At 38.3% G+C, this 23,636-nt stretch overlaps 1 protein-coding gene across 9 annotated transcripts in view; it reads right to left on the bottom strand.

Annotated features, from left to right (window-relative positions):
• Nucleotides 1-23,636, bottom strand: part of KLHL13 (kelch like family member 13) — a 186,548-nt gene that overhangs the window by 62,402 nt on the left and 100,510 nt on the right. For 3 of the 9 annotated variants that reach the window (XM_060292535.1, XM_060292534.1, XM_070044709.1), the window contains one exon: nucleotides 8,817-8,882. The exons of 5 other annotated variants lie outside the window; for them this stretch is intronic. In XM_060292535.1, the coding sequence (XP_060148518.1) occupies nucleotides 8,817-8,882 (66 nt within the window). Of the gene's footprint in view, nucleotides 1-8,816; nucleotides 8,883-10,564; nucleotides 10,983-23,636 lie in introns of all 9 variants that reach the window. One more of the 9 variants, XM_060292536.1, reaches the window with a different exon arrangement.

Below are 23,636 nucleotides of genomic sequence, written 5' to 3'. Positions count from 1 at the left end.
CTTAATAGTTAAGGAGCAAAAAGGTCCTAGGTACAATTGGCAGTGGTAACTTCTTGGAAACCCCAAGAAGGAAAACACACACAATACACACACGCGCGCACGCGTGCGCACACACACACACACACACACACTCATCAAGCAAGTTTGGAATGTCTCATTCCAAAGTCCTGAAGCATTCTCAAACATTTGAAAATATAAAACAGCTACAAATTAGCTATATGGAGCCATTTTAGAGAGAAACTTCAATCACTTTCCAGCTTATGAAAATATTACAAAGTAGCAATTGCAAATGTAACTTCTCCTTCTGAGAACAAAGACCCCCAAACCTATGTAAAACCAAGGTAGTTAAGTGTTTTGAGTCTTTATCTGTGAAGACGACTCAATATTTATGAGGGGGAAATAGGGTGAATGTAGAGTTTTCCAAATTTCCAAGAGGGTAACCTCCCAAAACAGGCGAAGATCACTTTATTGCAAAGGTTCTCAAGTTATTATTCTACTACGAACAATCAACTGATTCAAAAAACCAACATATTCTTGGTCTAATCTCGTTCGGCTCCAAAGAAATCAACCAATACCACCAAATCATCTCTTAGACTTAATGTTCAGAACCTGTTTTTGTAGCACTCCAACGGTTGTAATATTTGTTCAAAGTGAAAAGAAAGACTGCTTTCTTCCACCCATCCTAAACACTCTTAAAGACTCCAAAACCCGAAAAGCATTATATCTGATGATGAGCATTTATTTATATTCATTTCTTTTGATTTAATAAATTGCTAGAAGTCATTTGTAATTCTCTCTCATGAGCAAACAACCAATACGTCAAAGGCTTTAAAAATAATTCCCTTAACTAGAAATATAGTCCATGAAATATACTTTACACTCTTAAATTGCTTAACAACACCATTCCTCATACGTCGTTTAGAAATAAACTTCAGCCAGGTAAAATCACCCCAATTACAAATTAGCAGAGTCCAAATTAATCAGATTTTACTACCCTGATGGCGACTCTAGTAGCAACTACGGAGTGTAATTACCATTACATTCCAGAACTAAAAATGTTTTCACCTACAGAGTGAAAGGAAGAAAATGATTAAATATATTTTTTAAATATAATTTTATGCAAGCTCAGTGGTCCCACTACTTTAGTATTTAGACTGGGGGGAACCTCCCTGGTGGCGCAGTGGTTAAGAATCCGCCTGCCAATGCAGGGGACACGGGTTCGAGCCCTGGTCCGGGAAGATCCCACATGTCGCAGAGCAACTAAGTCCGTGCGCCACAACTACTGAGCCTGTGCTCTAGAGCCCACGAGCCACAACTACTGAGCCCGCGTGCTGCAACTACTGAAGCCTGCACGCCTAGAGCCCATGCTCCGCAACAAGAGAAGCCGCCACAATGAGAAACCTGCACACTGCAACCAAGAGCAGTAGCCCCTGCTCGCCGCAACTAGAGAAAGCCCACGTGCAGCAATGAAGACCCAACACAGCCAAAAATAAACAAGTTAATTAATTAATTAATTTTAAAAAATATTTAGACTGGGAAATGTCAAAAGCCCTCGTTCACATCACAGGAAACACTGATTTCATTTACAGAACACTTGGTTTCTATTATGGACAACTGCCTAAAATGGGATAGAAAGACAACATGCACAAAAGCTCTTCAAAACATTGTATGAACATCAATCACTCAAAAATACCTGTGAATGCGTATTTCAGAGATGTAATAAAGAACAATGTTGGGACTTGGCCAAGGCCATGAAAGAAGTCATTCTTGGCCAAATCTTACAACACAGAATTCCCTGGTTCCCAAAGTAGAAAGAGAAGGTTTGTAGAACTTTTACAAATCATCTTGCTCAGTACCCTCATTGTATAGATGAAAAAACTGAAGCCCAGAGAAGTTAACTTGTCACACTACTAGCTAGTGGCAGAACTGCAACTAGAAACCAAATTCCATCTCCTAGTCTAGGACTCCTGCTCTAGAATCCCTACTGTCCTTTCTTCTCAATGAGACAGTTCCAGAAGATGTTTGTTTCCATATGAAGTGAACCACATTCTACAAATGTCTCAATGTATTCAAAAGAACTACAAAGAGTTACTTATTCCTCCAATTATATGTACACTCAAAGACAGACATGGGAAAGGAACACCAAAAATACAAACGTGTGCAGAAAGACCATTTCCAAAATCTTAATTCCAGAAGGTGTTTAAGAATGATCAGGGAGAAAATGGTGAGTAAAAATCAAGCCAGTCATAGTATGAGAGAAAAGTGAAATATATAGCCAAGAGCCTCATTTTTTTCTCAATGTAAATGTTTCTAAATAACTTTATATGAAAGTTTAATTTGCTTACAGACTGCTACAGTTTGTCTCCAGTACCACCATCTCGTGAAATGAATTGACTAATATGTCACACATCTGACCTTTCTCCATATTTTCCCAATATTCCCTAAGAACTAACCTACCTTTTTCTTGCAAGTTTTGCTTAATCCCGTGGTAAGTACAACTGAAGAATAATAGCATTAACCATCGTTTGTATGAGCAGGCGCTGTGTAATCTTCTGGAGTCCTGACAATGTCCCTTCAGACTAATCTGGGAGATCCATGTTATTCCTGTTGCTCAGACAAGACTGTAGATCATGCCAAATCGTGTGCTCTGTTTATATTCTACCAATCAGTAAAAGTACTTGGATGGCAACCAAGTAGGACTGTTAAACCCTTTAAAGTATACAAAAAGTTAACTTCTAGACAACAGAGCACAATTCTTAATACATTCAGGGCTCCTCATTACAGGAAATAGAACTGTTCACGCGAATGGCTATATATACTTAGGTGTGTGTGTGTCTCCTTTTCATTTGTTTTAGGAAATTGAATATCAAATACATTAAAAATTTCTTACTAGATACTCTGATATGTAGCCTTGTTAAGATCAAAATGGAAAATCCTAGACATTTCTCAAAGACAGCTGCTTTGGAAAGTCATTATTTCATCTTTTATAAGCACCTTCTCACAAATCAATTTCCTTAACAGAACTGTGTGGACTCTTACGGTCCCACAAAGAATTTACATAGATTATTGTAACCATGACTATGCCTTGGATTACTGTACACAATCTCCTTCACAATACAAACAAGTAGAAAAACACACTTGTGCAGGCACATACGCACATGTGTGTGTGTATGCCCAGAGAATTCCTCAGGCCATGATGGCATAAGTAATGTGAAGGGAAATACTCTTCTGATCTTTAACATTTCCAAAGGAAAATATGGGTACTAAGCATTTGTTTGTTTCTTTGTTTGCTTTGGGGGAGTCAGGTATAGAACAGCAATAAGAGGAGCTAGTAAGCTGATAAGGTAAGGGGAACAAAGGAGAAAAAAAGTAAGGGTGAGGAAGGTAATGGACTGGCTGGAGGGAGAATGGAAAGCCAGAATGGTAGTGGTTCCTGATGTTTATGTAGCACCTTTTATAACTGGGGGTCAGATGAATGAGTTTATGAGGCTAAGATGGGAGCTGGTGTAGAAAGGACTGAGCAGGCAACAAGAGAGATCCAGCTGTTGGGGACCCAATGATCCACAGATTCTGACTACCCTTAACCTCACTACGCTGAAAAAAGGATTTGCACTGAATGGGAAATTCAGAAGTCCTTGCCCTTCCTTCTTCTTTTTGTTTTCTGCAGTATCTATATTCTTTATGGCTTTTTTTTGGGGGGGGGGGGGCTACCCTTGAGTTCTTCGTTCACATGATTCCCAAATCCATATGCCCAAGTAAGTCTTCATACATCTTTGACATGCATAACCTAAATTAATTCTTAAGTATTCCCGTGTATTAAAAAATGCCTTAGGGCTTCCCTGGTGGCGCAGTGGTTGAGAGTCCGCCTGCCGATGCAGGGGACACGGGTTCGTGCCCCGGTCTGGGAGGATCCCACGTGCCGCGGAGCGGCTGGGCCCGTGGGCCATGGCCGCTGAGCCTGCGCGTCCGGGGCCTGTGCTCCACGGCGGGAGAGGCCAGAACAGTGAGAGGCCCGTGTACCGCCAAAAAAAAAAAAAAAAAGCCTTAAACCCCAAATCAAATTGTTTGGGTGTATTGGGAGGGGTAATGGTGGAAATCAATGATTTTTACATACATACTATCTATATACATGATTTTGCATTACCATTTTTAAATTGTTGAAAAAAGCCATTTACAGAGACAGTTTATGATCATCAAATAGGGATAATGTACCCAGGGCTCCAATAAGAGGCCTGCTGTTAGGACACCCCCGTGCTCCAGCTTTGCTTCTTTGTCTGCCTGAGATGCCTTCCCCAAACTCGTGCTCCTCCTTCAAGAAGGAATCCCTGAATCTTTATCTTCCTAATTGATCACTATTCCTGGCACATGGGAAAGCACTCAGTAAGTATTTGTTGAGCAGATTGGAAGCGAGATTTTTATAAGCAGAGTAGTGGTTAAACAAGAACTGTGTACTGAAGCCAGGATATATCCTGAAAAGTTTTAAAAATGCTGTTATTGATTCTGCTATGACTAAAAGCAGAGTTCAAAGTAAAAGGAATATCCATTTGTTAATTTGATAATTTTAGGCTATAAAGTCCTTAAAATGAAAAAAAATTAAACATACACATTGTCTTGTTAAAAATAAGCATATGTTGAAGAAAATCACCCAGAACACATACTTTCTTAAGTAAAATAAAGGCGTCACTGACAGTGATGATGGATTGCTCTAAGGAAAAATCTCTGCTCTCACCTCAAATAATAATAATTTAACTGTTTAGTTGTCTCTCAACAACTTCCTAAGTATCTCCTTAAATTACATTTGGTAAATAAAATAGCCAAACTATCGTTAGAGTTTCTGATGTGTTTGTTTGATAAGTCTGCAAACTTATCAAAATAAAAATCTATTTAAAATGTACAGTGTTACTCAAAAGAAAAGTTAAGAATATGGCTCTACTGACTAAAAATTATATGCATATAAAGCTTTTCAAATAGTTTCACTGCTTTGTGGCATCAACTATAGAAGCAACACTACAAACTGTGCGTGAAGACAAAGTAATATTACAATCTTAATTTTTGTAAATTATGAACTATGTTGATAAGAGTAAATCATTTCTAATAATGTTTATCTATAATGGTTGAAAAACTTTTTAAAATAATAAGCACATCACATACCTAAGTCTCAAAAGCATGCCAGTTAAAGAAAGTCAACATTTCCTATGTTATACATTCTTTCAGTAATACCTACATTTTTTACAAAAATCTGAGTTGCTGAAAGACCTTTAGAATAAGACATTTTCCTCAATATCCCAATTAAAATTAATGAAATAATGCTACTATCTTGAAAAAATCGTATTTATATCCTTTTATCTAAAGAGTTATTATAACATTCACATGCGCACCATAAATGTTACAGGCAAAACTGAGATCTAGGCGATTGCCTAAGTCGTTCCACCTCTTCTCCCTGAGTATTTGTAAATCTTGGTTACAAATACTTAGGGTAATCACAATAATATTTTGCTAACCAGAAGCAAACACTTTCGTGAAAAGCTAATCCTAATGACTCACTGAGATTATACCACACTACTTAAATTTTCCACGAAAAAGGCCCTTTATATGCAATTGCTTTAATCTTGTTTTAAATATCTTAAAGTCCAAAAAAGGCTCAACTTCAAACTTGAACCTTGTGACCCACTGCCATAACATGGGGACCAATAGTTTCCTTAAAGGTATAATTTAGAGTTACGATATCTGCCTACTATGGTGGTATTAAAGAGACTTAGCAAACAGTTCAATACCTCTATTTTCATGAGTATTTTGAGAACCTTCTCATTCTCTAATTTAGAGCTCTTCTCATGGGTAATTTTAAATTCTAAAGTTTTTTTTTTTTTTTTTTTTGGCTGCGTCGCATGGCTTGCGGGATCTCAGTTTCCAGACCAGGGTTGAACCTGGGCCACGGCAGTGAAAGCCCAGAATCCTAACAACTAGGCTACCAGGGAACTCCCTAAAGACTTTTTTCTTAAAAGAAAGGCAGGGAGGGAGGTATAGAAACATTTATACTGCAGGATGCCAAATATATGGTAGCAAGTCTAAATTACAGAAGCTAGTGTGCAATTAAAAATTGCTATGCCTCAAAAACATATTTAGCAATTATGAAAATCCTATGATGGAAGACATCATTAACTCATGTTATATAAAGTGTTCATGTGTTACAAACTAACAACAGCATTGTTTTAGATTTATGTCTAACTTCATTACTTGGATGCAATGGTTGTCCAGTGGGGGAAATCCTTTCTTTTCCTTTATCTCATGTTGTACTACTAAGTAAAGTAAGTGTGATTCTGACATGAGGGAATGAAAAACAGAATTCATCTTCTAGGCTGACCCTAGGTTTTAGCTAGATGCAATTTAAATTTGGGGTTCCTGACTGCCTTCCTAAGTCTGTCTACTTCAACCAGTAGTTCAGAACCACTTCACGTCTTCAAAATCAAATATATGTTTTCAATAATCAGTTATTTCTCATGGAATTCTGAAGGTATACAACACTTGAGTAAAATACATCTTTAGCTAGCATATATTTATTCATTCATTCCTTATTCAGCTTGACCTAAGTCAGAGACACTGTTGAGCATTTTTATGTCTTCCACTACAGGGTCTGGCCACTTGGTTTGATGCTGTCCAGCCAGTAAACAAAAACATTTGTGTTTAGGGATTTCCAGAATCAACAGTTTTTGAGATTCAGACCTGTAAAGCACAGACCAACATAACTTGTATTCCAAAAAGGGTGAAGAAGCAGCAAGATGGAGCTTAAACTGATACTCTAAACAGGGAACAAGCATTAGCCAATTGATTAATTAGGACCACGTTTTCGCATTTGTCAACTAAAATGCATTTGTTTATACTGAGGCCTCTGTAGTATATTAGCCGTTCCTGACAGTGTAAGATAGGCTCCTTGAACTTCACAAACACCAAAATCAATCCACTCACTATGCCAAGACCAAAACCTGTAGAGAAGACGTGCGAGCTGAATTCGCTCAATCATCAGTGAGTACCGAGAAGTGATGACTTTGCTAGATGTTACAAGTATACAACAGAACACATGTTCCCCAGCCACAAATCCCTTAAAATCTAATCGGGCCGACTGCGTATTCACATATGAAACATGAGTAAGCATAAATATATTGCTGCCGTTAAGCCTTAACCATCCAGAATCCTAGATAGCCTAGTGTTTTTAAAAATTAAAAATTAAATTGAAAACAACTGGGATAGGTTCACTCTTAAAAATATTAAAAGTCACTTGTTTTTCACCTTTTGGGGGCAATGTTTCTGCTCTTTATCTTCCTCGAGTCGAAAACGAACACAAACCTATTGAAAATACCTCGCAATCACCAAAATGCACAACATCTATTGTGATATGCCTCCAACGGAGATATAGCAAGGTGTGCAAGCAACAGCTGTCATTCCTCACCCCTGCCTGACTCCCGCCCCCACAGGCCTCGACATGGAACTTGGATGCTACCAAGAGAAAAGGGGCTCTTCTTTACCTTCCGATGTATACCAAGAGAAAAGTCCTATACCTTTTTTTTTTTAAACGTCTTTATTGGAGTATAGTTGCTTTACAATGTTGTGTCAGCTTCTGCTGTATAACAAAGTGAATCAGCTATACATATACATACATCCGTCATATCCCCTCCCTCTTGCGTCTCCCTCTATCTATTTTACATTTGGTAGTGTACATGTGTCCACGCCACTCTCTCACTTCGTCCCAGCTTACCCTTCCCCCTCCCCGTGTTCTCAAGTCCATTCTCTATGTCTGTGTCTTTATTCCTGTCCTGCCCCTAGGTTCTTCAGAACCTTTTTTTTTTAATTCTAGATTCCATATATATGCATTAATGTACGATATTTTTCTCTTTCGGACTTACTTCACTCTGAATGACAGACTGTAGGTCCATCCAAAACGTCCTACACCTTGAAGCTCTCCAACTTTAGCATGCTTAAGAATCATCTGGGCTGAATACTGAACATGTACAAGTCTGGAAGTGAGAAGCGGTACTCTGTATGTTAAACAAGGAATCCAGCTGATTTGCATGCCTGGTCTACTCCACTCGGAGAAACCCTGCTTTAAAAGTCAAGGTGGCCCACCCCCACTCAGGATGACCCCGGTCAGAATGAGGTTCTGTTTTCTGTCTCAGTGCCTGGCCTTCCTCAGCGTATCAGCATTGGCTGCTCACCAATCGTTGTCTGTCCCCACTGTCCATGGCTATTATCTTGCCCTCCCACTCTCCAGACCCTTCCAGGTCTGGGAGAGTCTGAAAGCAAGGTCTCCAGCTGGCGGACAGATTTGGAGGCGGACAAACAGACACATGCAAAGTGGGAAACTGTGAAGTACAGCAATTAGGCAACAGAGGTAGTCTGAGTTACACTGATTGTGCAATACAGAGTAGAAGTTAAAGACTTGTTTTAAACTTTTTCAATGAGGAAGGGTGCCGAAGAGGACAGAGCTGGCCACGCGTGATCTGCTTGTAGCTCTGCCACAAACTTGTAACCTCTCGTGTTATCCTCCGTAAAATAGGGAAGATGCCAGACTCACAGCAGTGTGATGAGAACCAACTGAACTTGTGTTTGTGAAAGCACATTGGAAAATATAAAGCACAATACAATGATGTGTGGTATTTCTTTGATGAAATAATTTCTTTTTTTGTCTTAATAAACACAGTACCCTAGACGTTATTGAAAGTTTCTTTGATGACCGAATGGCTTCTAGTACCTCAGGGTCTTTTTTATGAAAATAAATTCTCATTGACAAAAAGGTAGAAGAAAATGCAGACCCTTAGACATACCCTGAAGTTGATTTTTTGAATATATCCTTGAAATCGGCTTGTTTTAAAGATAATTGCCTCCGTCTCCTGAAAGTGGAGTGCAAAAAAAAAAAAAAATCTGGTTAATTGTGGCTTTATTGTATGTAGTTCAAAATTTTCAAAGCATACTCTGCAAATATTTTAGCTATAAATTAATAAACCATATTTATAAATCCTGAACAGTTAAGACTACACAGAACAATTTAAAAATATGTGAATTAACTTTAAAAAAAACCCTTAACTAGCAAACCATAAGATTCTATTTGTTTTTATCTACACTCTCTTAATGTTTCAGAAAGTCTGGAATAAAGATTGACATTGAATACAACATTTACTGGCAGCTGATCTAAAAGACTAAACTAGACAAATCTGGACACAAGGAAACACTTTTCCAGTAAATATATACTCAGCCTTGGAATGCTTTGTCATTTTCTAGCTTTTTAAGCCTAAAGTTCAATTCTTTGCTGATATACTGTTTTGCCATAAAAACCAGAAAGCAAATGGCACAAGCTTTCAGAGAACAGATGGCTAATGTTCTTCTAGGTTCATTTACTACATTTTCTTATTTTCATACTGCTTGTAATTAATAAAAACATATAAATAGATGTATTGTTTCCTAACGAGAAGATTTTGTTTTTGTGAAGTTCTGTCATATACCTAACTCCCTTGGGCTAATACAAAAGGCAACGATGAACAGACATACTTCTGGTACTGCCTCAGGAATGCAGTTTTAAAAATAGAGACTACTACAGAAGCACTGCAGTATATGCTGTCAACACGCTTAAAACATTAAAGTATGCTGGCAGGTGTCTGAGGAGCTCTGACACAAAATTCAATTTATTTACATTTATTTCATTTATGTTGCTATTAGCTTAGAGAAAGTAAACATTACTAATCATTACCTTTGTCTAACTTTTTCTTCAAAATAAACAGATTTGGTATTTTTCTGGGTCATCTCACAAGCACTATTGCATTATTAAAGTCACAACTAAATCAGTCATAGTCTAATAGTATCTTTAAAAAGACCTTGGCAGAAACCTTATCCAGAATGTTATTCTACATCTAATGACTTGCTATGCAAAAGGTAGGTAGCAAGTATTTTTGTTTTAAATGATAAATTCAAAACAGCTTCTCCTTAATAGCAATACTATTTCAAAGTCTACTTTTACTATACACACAAAAATTATTTTTGAATCATAAAAAGCTACAATGGGTTAAATTCATATTTGTCATATCTTAGTAATAAACCTCACCAAGCAAATAACAATTATATATATTTTTGGCTTAAAAATACATTAAAGTATCTTTAAATACAGATTATTTTATATTCCTATTAATATTATTCCTTTCTTTTGTGTATTTAAGAAGAATCTGGTGTGCCACCTTCTGGTAACTGAGTGAAATTATGTATCTTCACACAAGTCACTATTCTTTATTTTAACTTTTAAAAAAATATATATTTCTTAACCTGTATTACATTTAAGCTATATAAATAAATCTATACCATAGTCTGAAATAAAGTAAAATTTCCCTAGTGATTTTTTTTAAAAAATCAAGCTTTACACATGCTTCCTATGATTTTTCCATGGTTACCAATACGTCTCCTGAATTCTACAATACATATAAAATTGATTTTTGAACACCGTTTCACAGCCACATATGAAAACAACAGGCTTGCCATTTTAATGAATACGTAACAGCAGTAAATAAAGAAAAAGAAGTTCTCTTACCAATAAGCCCATTTTTCTCTTAAGGTTTGAACTCTCATCATTTGTCATGTTCTTGTGGATCCCTCTCTCATCAAATTCTCTGGAGTTTTAAAGTTGAGAGCTGTGATGCACAGCTAGGCTCCTCTACATAGTAGCGCACCCCAGTGCATCTGCCTGGTATAACACTTCACAGTTGTAGCTCCCAAAAGCAGAAACAAGCTTTATGTATTCAAAACCTATGCACCGCACACCTTCCCTCGGTAGGAAATTGTAGTCAGCGTGGTTGAACTATTTACATTTCTTATCTTAACTCCCGATCCGATATGAAGATCAGAACCACATGAATCTCGAGCTTAGTTACAGTAAACTGAACAAGAACAGTGCGTTCATCTTCAGAGCAGAGGTGGGGTGAGACAAATACTAACACCAGGAGATCTGACTGAGGAAAAAAAAAACCAAACATGTTGATCTTATTTTTTCAAGGGTCATTGTCCTGATATTTGTCATATTACCTTAAATCTTTATTATCTTTAACTCTTCCCTCTCCCAGTCCCTAGTAGCCAACCAATAACTCCTATCCTTTATTCTTTATCAATTTTCCAGGAATCTAACCCCTACTGTTTCTTTGTTTTTTAACAAATGAACTATTTCCCAAAAAATGCATATAACTGGCCTCTCTGCATCTCCCATCTTTAATCTAGCAATCACATTGCTTCTAGATGACTCTCTTAAAATACAACTATACATGGCGTAAATTAAATGTGCCGAAAACATTTTATTCAACAAATATCTGTCAAGAACTTGCTACACGTTAGGTAGGTACTCTGTTAGGTGATATGGATGACATGGTGAATAAGACACAATCCCGTGCTTTCAGGAAGCTTCTAGTTGAGTGAGGGAAGCAAACATGTACTCTGACAGCACAAAATATGGTGTAGAAGTTTTAGCAGCATAAGCCCAGGATTCTACAGCAGCAGAGGAACAATGAAATTAGTGCTGCAACTGAGGCCTGAAGAATGAGGCATTCACCAGGTGGACTCCAGAAAAAAAGTCTGTGCAGAGACACACACGGGTTTGAGGATTACAACATGTTGGAGAATCAGGAAAGTCTTCAGTACAAATGGAAGGAGCTTCAGGCGCATGGTGTTGAGGGGCGTGGGTTTTAAGATACACAGAACCATATCACAGAAGACCTTACGTGCCAGCAAAGAGGTTTGGATTTTATCCTATGAGCCATGAGAAGCCATTTCTTGAAAGAGTGGATCACTCAAGGAATTAAACAACTACGCCCAACACGCAAAACTCAAGACAAGCCGGCCAACCTACTCTTCTAATTCACAGCCTAGTATCTCCTAACACCAACTTCCCATTCTATACCTCACAAGCCCGCTTTGTTCTTCCCCTCCTTTGCTCCAGAGGTCCTCCTGCAAGAAATCCCTTCCCCGGTCCACTTTTCTAAACTCCATTCATCCCTCTAGACCCAACTCAAGTTGCATTCTTTTCTGTGATGTCTTCCATGGTAATCTGAGTCTACAGTTTATAAACGTTCCTCCATCACATGGACCATACTATGCATTCTTCCTAAAGCACATAATGCACACAACGTTCAAGGAACTTTTCTGACACTTTATAAAGTGAAGCAAGATGGCAAGGAAAAGACACTGAGGCAAAAGCCAGAGCATGAGGGTAAGTGGCCTAAGAAAGTAAACCTCCCCAGACTTCACGGTACACACTAATCTCACTAACTTTCTTCATCACTCTCAAGCCTAAAAAGCAAAGAATATGGATGTAAGAGAACTAGATCTGGATTGGGCAGCAACTCTGCGTTACTATGCAACATTGTTGGCTGTATATATCACAGCTCTGGTTCAAAACCTCCAGAGAATTGATAAGAAATGGATACCAACAGAACAGCTAAACGATGGAGCTGTGATCTTTGGAAGAAAAGAGTTGAGGGTGGGGGAGCTGTTATTGTTGCTTTACTACTTGCAGTAAAACAAGAGAATTCACCTGAAGGTCCATACCATAAACAAAAAGGATTCATGAAGACCACAGATATAGATGGGAGAGTGAGGACAGGGGATTGGATCCAGAAGGTTTAGAATCTCATGAAGAATTAAGGGAGAAAATCCAAGTGTAAGAAGGGGGTTGTTAAAAAAGGGATAATAGTGTTAGCTGGGAGATTAATCTAGGATAAGAAGCTTTACCAGAGAAACGTGTGCTGGGGTGTAAATATTTAGCGTTCTCTTGCTGTGGAACCCCACCCCATTATGCTCAGTGTCAAACAGACAAGCTCTCGTTGAAGTTGGCATTTAGCATTCAGCTTTGTCTCATCCTTTTGATGTATACATAATTTCTTACATTTATGCAATGATGCAAAAACCATGGTGCTTTCTTTCATTTGCCAATAAAAAATCTTTTCATCTTCTTCAAGCACTTTATGTTAAAGTGGGTTAAGAGGATTCTGCCAATAATTTCAAAAAGTAGTTAATACTTTAAAATATTCTCTCAATGACTTAAAAATGCCCTAGATAAAATCTATCTACACCTTCTTGTTTATTGAGTGCAAAAACTGACCACTTTTCCTTTCCACTAACTTGTAAGGAAAAAATTCAAATACAGAAAAAAATGGAAGAATGTGATTTTGGATGTGTGCCACACTCTTCTCAAGAAATCTTCAAAAAAGGGCAGTATTTAGGGGACATAAAAATGATTTAATCCACTGGGTCTTTGGAAGAATGTTTTAAAACTATGTATCAATGGTACCATAGATTTTATTTATTTTTATTTATTTATTTTTGGCTGCATTGGGTCTTCGTTGTTGCGTGCGGGCTTTCTCTAGTTGCGGCGAGCAGGGGCTACTCTTCATTGCGGTGCACGGGCTTCTTATTGCGGTGGCTTCTCTTGTTGTGGAGCACGGGCTCTACGTGCGCGGGCTCCAGTAGTTGCAGCACACGGGCTCAGTAGTTGAGGCTCACGGGCCCTAGAGCGCGCGGGCTTCAGTAGTTGCGGCACATGGGCTCAGTAGTTGCAGCGTGCAGGCTCTAAGGTGTGTGGACTTCAGTAGTTGTGGCACACGGGCTCAGTAGTTGGGGCTCAGGGGCTCTAGAGCACAGGCTCAGTAGTTGTGGCATACAGGCTTAGGTGCTCCGCGGCATGTGGGATCTTCCCGGACCAGGGATCGAACCCGTGTCCCCTGCACTGGCAGGCGGATTCTTAACCACTGTGCCACCAGGGAAGTCCAGTACCATAGATTTTAAAACAAAGAGAGAATAAGCCAGACCATTTCAACATTTAGTTTTGTGGAAAACAAAACAATTGCTAGAGTATTTCCCTCAGACCTGGCAGAAAAAAAAAGCAATAATCATTTTATATTAGCTTTGAACTAGAACAGGGTGTTTTATTCAAATTCACATGAACTAGTTCATCTAGAAGTTGTAAAAAGCGAAAAGAGGGTAGTAACTACCTCCTGGTAGTCCACAGTAATTGGACATTATTTTTGATGATAGAGTCTATATTAATCAAGTATAAATAATTCACTTACATTCTATTTAAAATAGCATCATCATCGTGTCATCTCATGTATAGCAGTACTCTTCTCATTTCTTCTTTCATCCTCCTTCTTACAGCAGGATGAGTTGGATGGTTTATAGAGTTTTCTGTTGTGTGGAAATATTCTTAGATGGTATATTTTCAGAAACATTGATCTAAAGAAGGGATGGCCAGGGGTATTTATATTGGGAGCAATTGCTCATATGTCTATAGCCCAGAAGTGTATATTTCAGGTGAATTATCAGATTCCAGTAGTATGGCCACTCTATCTCATGGGAAAGGTGGGGTCAAAAGGAAGAAAATGAATGGAAGCCTCCTTTTCTGTTACTAATAACTCTGCCTGTACTGTCACTGGCTTGGGAAAAACGGCAAAGGGAGTAGAAGGCCACTGTTTCAAAACTTCCCATTCCTAGTTGAATGAGTCATAACCGTCTTATATATCCCTAAAATGTAACAAAACTCAGGTCATACCACTATATGGTAACACAAATGATTGAGGCTAAGTCATGAGTAATTCAAACTACCTAAGAGATGTCAATTATTCAAGGTTGACGATACAATATAACAACTCATAGCTTACCAACCTAAGTCTTAAATTCATTACTATTTAATAGCTATAGTGAGAATTGGAAAGAAGCTAAGTTACACGTGGTAGACGATTGGGAAGGAAGAAATGTTATCATGTTAAGTTTGGAAACATAGACACAAGCTAAATGACATTCCACAGTCAGAAGGGTAGACATACGGAGTTAATAAAGAAGTAAGAATATTTCCACTTGTCAATAACTTTTCAACCTAATTTTCCTATCTAGATACTCCACAAAGTATTTTACTTCTTTTAAGTGTTAAGTGATAGCCTCACCCAACAGAATTCCAAGTTAAAAAGTTTATTATACTTGTTCATTTTTAAATTTTTTTTTTTTTTTTTTTTTTTTGCGGCACCACGTGGCATGCAGGACACGGGATCTTAGTTCCCTGACTAGGGATGGAACCCATGGCCCCTGCTGTGAAAGCGCGGAGTCCTAACCACTGGACCGCCAGGGAAGTCCCAATACCTCTTAATTTTTAAGAGTCTCGTTTTCATTTTCACCCCGACCCTGAGGTAGGCAGTGCAGATGTTAACATCCCCATTTTCCTAGTGAAGAGACACTTATTAAATGACTTGGCTCAAGTGACATAGCTGCTAAGAGAACTGGAAAACAAGAATTTAGGTCCCCTGACATCTAATTCAGTGTTCATTAGTCACCTCTGTATTGTACTAATATTTATTTTCGGGGGAAAAGAGACAAACATGACTCCTAAACATCACCAAAAAGGGGAAAAAGAGGTCTTCTCACACTGATCATGAGGAAGTAAATGGCCACAGGACAGAAAGAATAGGCCATGAAGATATAGGATGCTATATGACTAAAGATGCAGAACGATCCACGTACACCTATGGCAGAAATACCCTCCCAAAGCCAATTCGCAGAGCTCTCTTATGTCCCTCAATTAGCAATTTCTTGCAATAGACCTCAAATGCGCCATACTCTCTCACACCCCAGTGGCCTTACATATGATATTCTCTCCACTTGGAATTCCCTGCCCTCCTTGTCTACCAAAGCCAATTTCTACTCATACTTAAGTGTCCAACCATACCTCCTTCCATGAAACCTTCCCTCACATCCCTTAGCAGATTCTGGTGCTAGGTTTTGTAAACTCCCATAGCACTTCGAATATTACAGCTCCTGTCACCTTGGATTATAACTGTTTCTATAAACAATACACTAGACTATAAACTCCTGAGAGTGGTGGTTGGGTCTTTCATATGTTTTTATTACACTTTACTCAGGGCCTGTCACATATAGTAACCCAATTATAGGAGGCAATTTTAGTGAAATCAAGTCAGCAGAGGTAAGTTCTTCTCTCCTCTACAACTAAGCATTGTTTTCAGATGATAATTAAGCAAGAAATCATTAAAGAGTCTTATCCTTCTAAAGGTGTTCAGAACGAGCCTTCCCAAAATGTACCACTTTTGTATGAGGATTATTTTGAGCTAAAGGCAATCAAGATTCTGCAGGCTCAAGAGGAACGTTTGCCCGTCCCTTAACTACCTAGAAGAATTTAAATTGGGGGTCTTTTCCAGAATAAGTTATTACTTAGAGATAAATTTTATCTGAGTGGCCCAGTGTATGTCAGGGCAAACACCTAATTACCCAACATCTGCTCTTCTTATAGTTCTGTGAATTACCCTCCCATCCTTGGAAGCCCCAGGGTCCTATCCCATTCCCTAGCTCAGGATGGCATATATATGTCATTTTACCTTTCTATCTTTGAACCTCTCATGTATGCGGGGTTCTCATACATACAAAATTAAATTTGACTTTCTCCTATTAATCTGGCACATGTCAGTTTAATTCTTTTTTATTTTTAATTTATCTTTATTATTTTTTTTATTTTTGGCTGCGTTGGGTCTTCCTTGCTGCGTGTGGGCTTTCTCTAGTCCCGGTGAGCGGGGGGTACTCTTCGTTGTGGTGCACGGGCTTCTCATTGCGGTGGCTTCTCTTGTTGCGGAGCACGGGCTCTGGGCACTCGGGCTTTAGTACTTGTGGCACACAGGCTCAGTAGTTGTGGCTTTCAGGCTCAATAGTTGTGGCGCGCGGGCTTAGTTGCTCCGCGGCATGTGGGATCTTCCCAGACCAGGGCTTGAACCCGTGTCTCCTGCATTGGCAGGCGGATTCCCAACCACTCTACCACCAAGGAAGTCCTTCATTGTTGCTCTTTAAATGATACTGAGGTACTCTCTCTCTTCGGACTCAACAGAATATTGGTTTGATGGCATCCAAGGAATGTTGCCTTCCATTAAGCCATCAGCCGATGCGGGCACCCTGTCAGTGTACCCGGAGGGGAATTCAGGATGGATTAAGATACATATCTAAGGAATAATTTCAATGAGCCCAGACTCTTACATCTTCCCATACACAGAAAAGCACTAAAATCATTAACTTGAGATTTTTGTCTTTTGTGATTAGCAGTAATCTTCTGATGTCCAGCTACATGATTTTTCTTTTTAAGCAAAAACTCCTGTATATCGTGGCTCCTCCCTTACCTCTTTGTAACAGTTCCTCAGAGCTCTCTGAGAGGCTGTCTCCCAGGCTACAGTCCTTAGTGAGGTCCCTGAATAAAACATAACTCATAACTTTTAGGTTGTGTATTTTTCTTCACTTGACAAATGGATGGAGACTTGAATGGCTCAATAACTGAACTGAGCAAAGGAAACAGCTACAATAAAGAAGGGAAATGTCAATTATCTTTTGCCTAAATCAAGACAGTATTTTTTTTGAATTTGATTTTATTTGTTTTTTATACAGCAGGTTCTTATTAGTTATCCATTTTATACATATTAGTGTATATATTTCAATCCCAATCTCCCAATTCATCACACCACCCACCCCCGGCACTTTCCGCCCTTGATGTCCATATGTTTGTTCTCTACATCTGTATCTCTATTTCTGCCCTGCAAACCAGTTCATCTGTACCATTTTTCTAGGCTCCACATATATGCATTAATATACGATATTTGTGGGCTTCCCTGGTGGCGCAGTGGTTGAGAGTCCACCTGCCGATGCAGGAGACGCGGGTTTGTGCCCGGGTCCAGGAAGATCCCACATGCCGCAGAGCAGCTGGGCCCGTGAGCCGTGGCCGCTGAGCCTGCGCGTCCGGAGCCTGTGCTCCACAGCGGGAGAGGCCACAACAGTGGGAGGTCCACGTACAGCAAAAAAAAAAAAAAAAAAAAATATATATATATATATATATATATATACACACGATATTTGTTTTTCTCTTTCTGACTTACTTCACTCTGTATGACAGTCTCTAGATCCAACCACGTCTCTACAAATGACCCAATTTTGTTCCTTTTTATGGGTGAGCAATATTCCATTGTATATAGGTACCACATCTTCTTTATCCATTTATCTGTTGATGGGCATTTAGGTTGCTTCCATGACCTGGTTATAGTAAACAGTGCTGCAATGAACATTGGGGTACATGGGTCTTTTTGAATTATGGTTTTCTCTGGGTATATGCCCAGTAGTGGGATTGCTGGTTCATATGGTAGTTCTATTTTTAGTTTTTTAAGGAACCTCCATACTGTTCTCCACAGTGGCTGTATCAATTTACATTCCCACCAACAGTGCAAGAGGGTTCCCTTTTCTCCACACCCTCTCCAGCATTTGTTGTTTGTAGATTTTCTGATGATGCCCATTCTAACTGCTGTGAGGTGATACCTCATTGTAGTTTTGATTTGCGTTTCTCTAATAATAGTGATGTTGAGCAGCTTGTCATGTGGCTCTTGGCCATCTGTATGTCTTCTTTGGAGAAATGTCTATTTAGGTCTTCTGCCCATTTTTGGATTGGGTTGTTTGTTTTTTTAATATTGAGCTGCATGACCTGTTTATATATTTTGGAGATTAATCCTTTGTCTATTGATTCGTTTGCAAATATTTTCTCCCGTCTGAGGGTTGTCTTTTCGTCTTCTTTGTAGTTTCCTTTGCTTTACAAAAGCTTTTAAGTTTCATTAGGTCCCATTTGTTTATTTTTGGTTTTATTTCCATTTCTCTAGGAGGTGAGTCAAAAAAGATCTTGCTGTGATTTATGTCAAAGAGTGTTCTTCCTATGTTATCCTTTAAGAGTTTTATAGTGTCCAGTCTTACATTTAGGTCTCTAACTGATTTTGAGTTTATTTTTGTGTATGGTGTTAGGGAGTGTTCTAATTTTATTCTTTTACATGTAGCTGTCCAGTTTTCCCAGCACCACTTATTGAAGAGACTGTTTTTCTCCATTGTATATCCTTGCCTCCTTTGTCATAAATTAGTTGACCATAGTTGTGTGGGTTTATCTCTGGGCTTTCTATCCTGTTCCATTGATCTATGTCTCTGTTTTTGTGCCAGTACCATATTGTCTTCATTACTGTAGCTTTGTAGTAGAGTCTGAAGTCAGGGAGTCTGATTCTTCCACTCCATTTTTTTCCCTCAAGACTGCTTTGGTTATTCGGGGTCTTTTGTATCTCCATACAAATTTTACGATTTTTTTGTCCTAGTTCTGTAAAAAATGCCATTGGTAATTTGATAGGGATTGCATTGAATCTGTAGCTTGCTTTGGGGAGTATAGTCATTTTCATAATATTGATTCTTCCAATCCAAGAACATGGTATATCTCTCCATCTGTTTGTATCATCTTTAATTTCTTTCATCAGTGTCTTATAGTTTTCTGCATATGCGTCTTTTGTCGCCCTAGGTAGGTTTACTCCTAGGTATTTTATTCTTTTTGTTGCAGTGGTAAATGGGAGTATTTCCTTAATTTCTCTTTCAGATTTTTCATCATTAGTGTATAGGAATGCAACAGATTTCTGTGCATTAATTTTGTATCCTGCTACTTTACCAAATTCATTGATTAGCTCTAGTAGTTTTCTGCTGGCATCTTTAGGATTCTCTACATATAGTATCATGTCATCTGCAAACAGTGACAGTTTTACTTCTTCTTTTCCAATTTGTATTGCTTTTATTTCTTTTTCTTCACTGATTGCTGTGGCTAGGACTTCCAAAACTATGTTGAATAACAGTGGTGAGAGGGGACATCCTTGTCTTGTTCCTCATCTTTAAGGAAATGCTTTAAGTTTTTCACCATTGAGAATGACGTTTGCTGTGGGTTTCTCATATATGGCCTTTATTATGTTGAGGTAGGTTCCCTCTATGGAGAGTTTTTATCAAAATGGGTGTTGAATTTTGTCAAAAGCTTTTTCTGCATCTACTGAGATGATCATATGGTTTTTATTCTTCAATTTGTTAATATGGTGCATCACATTGATTGACTTGCATATATTGAAGAATCCTTGAATCCCTGGGATAAATCCTACTTGATCATGGTGTATGATCCTTTTAATGTGTTGTTGGATTCTGTGTTGAGGATTTTTGCATCTATATTCATCAGTCATATTGGTCTGTAATTTTCTTTTTTTGTAGTATCTTCGTCTGGTTTTGGTATCAGGGTGATGGTGGCCTCATAGAATGAGGTTTGGAGTGTTCCTTCCTCTGCAATTGTTTGGAAGAGTTTGAGAAGGATGGGTGTTAGCTCTTCTCTAAATGTTTGATAGAATTCACCTGTGAAGCCATCTGGTCCTGGACTTTTGTTTGTTGGAAGATTTTTAATCACAGTTTCAATTTCAATACTTGTGATTAGTCTGTTCATATTTTCTATTGCTTCCTGGTTCAGTCTTGGAATGTTATACCTTCCAAGAATTTGTCCATTTCTTCCAGGTTGTCCATTTTATTGGCACAGAGTTGCTTGTAGTAGTCTCTTAGGATGCTTTGTATATCTGACGTGTCTTTTGTAACTTCTTTTTCATTTCCAATTTTTTTGATTTGAGTCCTCTCCCTCTTTTCCTTGATGAGTCTGGCTAATGGTTTATCAATTTTGTTTATCTTCTCAAAGAACCAGCTTTTAGTTTTATTGATCTTTGCTATTGTTTTCTTTGTTTCTATTTCATTTATTTCTGCTCTGATCTTTATGATTTCTTTCCTTCTACTAACTTTGCATTTTGTTTGTTTTTCTTTCTCTAGTTCCTTTAGGTGTAATGCTAGATTGTTTATTTGAGATTTTTCTTGTTTCTTGAGGTAGGCTTGTATAGCTATAATCTTCCCTCTTAGAACTGCTTTTGCTGCATCCCATAGGTTTTGGATCGTCGTGTTTTCGTTGTCATTTGTTTCTAGGTATTTTTTGATTTCCTCTTTGATTTCTTCAGTGATCTCTTGGTTATTTAGTAACGTACTGTTTAGCCTGCATGTGTTTGTGGTTTTTATGTTTTTTTCCCCTGTAATTTATTTCTAATCTCATAGCGCTGTGGTCAGAAAAGATGCTTGATATGATTTCAATTTTCTTAAATTTACTGAGGCTTGATTTGTGACCCAAGATGTGATCTTTCCTGGAGAATGTTCCATGTGCCCTTGAGAAGAAAGTGTAATCTGCTGTTTTTGGATGGAATGTCCTATAAATATCAATTAAATCTATCTGGTCTATTGTGTCATTTAAAGCTTGTGTTTCCTTATTAATTTTCTGCTTGGATGATCTGTCCATTGTTGTAAGTGAGGTGTTAAAATCCCCCGCTATTATTGTGTTACCGTTGATTTCCTCTTTTATAGCTGTTAGCAGTTGCCTTATGTATTGAGGTGCTCCGATGTTGGGTGCATATATATTTATAATTGTTATATCTTCTTCTTGGATTGATCCCTTGATCATTATGTAGTGTCCTTCTTTGTCTTTTGTGACATTATTTTGAAGTCTATTTTATATGAGTATTGCTACTCCATCTTTTTTTTGATTTCCATTTGCATGGAATATCTTTTTCCATCCCCTCACTTTCAGTCTGTATGTGTCCCTAGGTCTGAAGTGAGTCTCTTGTAGACAGCATATATATGGGCCTTGTTTTTGTATCCATTCGGCGAGCCTGTGTCTTTTCGTTGGCGCATTTAATCCATTCACATTTAAGGTGATTATCGATATGTATGTTCCTATGACCATTTTCTTAATTGTTATGGGTTTGTTTTTGTAGGTCCTTTTCTTCTCTTGTGTTTCCCACTTAGAGAAGTTCCTTTAGCATTTGTTGTAGAGCTGGTTTGGTGGTGCTGAATTCTCTTAGCTTTTGCTTGTCTGTAAAGCTTTTGATTTCTCCATTGAATCTGAATGAGATCCTTGCCAGGTTGAGTAATCTTGGTTATAGGTTCTTCCCTTTCATCACTTTAAATATATCATGCCACTCCCTTCTGGCTTGTAGAGTTTCTGCTGAGAAATCAGCTGTTAACCTTATGAGAGTTCCCTTGTATGTTATTTGTCGTTTTTCCCTTGCTGCTTTCAATAATTTTTCTTTGTCTTTAATTTTTGTCAGTTTGATTACTATGTGTCTTGGGTGTTTCTCCTTGGGTTTATCCTGTATGGGACTCTCTGCATTTCCTGGACTTGGGTGGCTATTTCCTTTCCCATGTTAGGGAAGTTTTTGACTATAATGTCTTCAAATATTTTCTCAGGTCCTTTTTCTCTGTCTTCTCCTTCTGGGACCCCTATAATTCGAATGTTGTTGTGTTTAATGTTGTCCCAGAGGTCTCTTAGGCTGTCTTCATCTCTTTTCATTCTTTTTTCTTTATTCTGTTCCACAGCAGTGAATTCCACCATTGTGTCTTCCAGGTCACTTATACGTTCTTCTGCCTCAGTTATTCTGCTACTGATTCCTTCCAGTGTATTTTTCATTTCAGTTATTGTACTGTTCATCTCTGTTTGTTCTTTAATTCTTCTAGGTCTTTGTTAAACATTTCTTGAATCTTCTTGATCTTTGCCTCCATTCTTTTTCCGAGGTCCTGGGTCATCTTCACTATCATTATTCTGAATTCTTTTTCTGGAAGGTTGCCTATCTCCACTTCATTTAGTTGTTTTTCTGGGGTTTTATCTTGTTCCTTCACCTGGTACAAAGTCCTCTGCCTTCTCATTTTGTCTCTCTTTCTGTGAATGTGGTTTTCCTTCCACAGGCTTCAGAATTGTAGTTCTTGATTCTGCTGTCTGCCCTCTCAGTATTTGTAAAGCTAGAAACTGAAGAAATGCATTTCACTGGTTTATCACCACCTAGACCGGTGAACACTGAAAAATGAAAGTGTCTCCTGAAACCAGTCATTTCTACAGACTGCTAATTGCAAAGGATAAAAGCATATTCTTTGGACTGTTACACCCTATTAAATTATCATAACCAGTGATGATGAAAGAGTGAATCACAAAATCCAATTTTGACAATAACTGCTTCACTAGATTGAACAAAAAAATAAAATATAAAACAGTGAATTCAACCAAGCAAGCCATTGCACATCACCAATACGCAGTAACTCAAAGGGTACGCTGAGCAGTCACTAGTAAAATACACAAACGAGGCACAGGAGGGCCCAATGCTAGCAAGCCCTTGTAGCTTTCAAAATAGAGAAAAATATATGTATTTGATTAATGACCTATGAAACTTCCGTTCCAATATGGAAATTATAATTTAGCCTTAAGGAAATGTCTCAAATCCCTCTCTTACCCCATTTCCTGGCCTCCCCCCTTATGCAACTGGCTGGGTAGAAATGGCAAGGATATTAACGTAATGAACAATATAAGGAATAAAAGACAAAGCAGTTCCCCATAGGGAAGAGCCTATTCACAACACAGTCTAACACATGCATAGGGTTAGGGAGAGGGGTGGTGGTTTCTGCAGCTGTAAGGGCTCACTGATGCAGATCATTAACCACTATCTTCTGTGTATTCTCTGGTATGGTTAGAAAGGCTGGAGGTTTTTACTTAAACAAAATAATATGGTCTTATAAAAGGGAGCTGTGTTTTGCTACCACTAGATTTGAATTTTGCCATTGGGACACAGAAATATAGTGTATAAGTCCCTATGGGCTAGTTGGAAATACAAGAGTCATAAAAGCCTCTAGGATCTTGAATCCTAAAGGAAAGATTGGCTCAGAAGACACAGAGAAGAATC

The sequence above is a fragment of the Globicephala melas genome, chromosome X (genome assembly GCF_963455315.2).
Source record: "Globicephala melas chromosome X, mGloMel1.2, whole genome shotgun sequence".
Classification (NCBI taxonomy): Eukaryota; Metazoa; Chordata; class Mammalia; order Artiodactyla; family Delphinidae; genus Globicephala; species Globicephala melas.
Note: the sequence above shows the minus strand (reverse complement) of the source record. Positions and strands in the feature narration are given on the sequence as shown.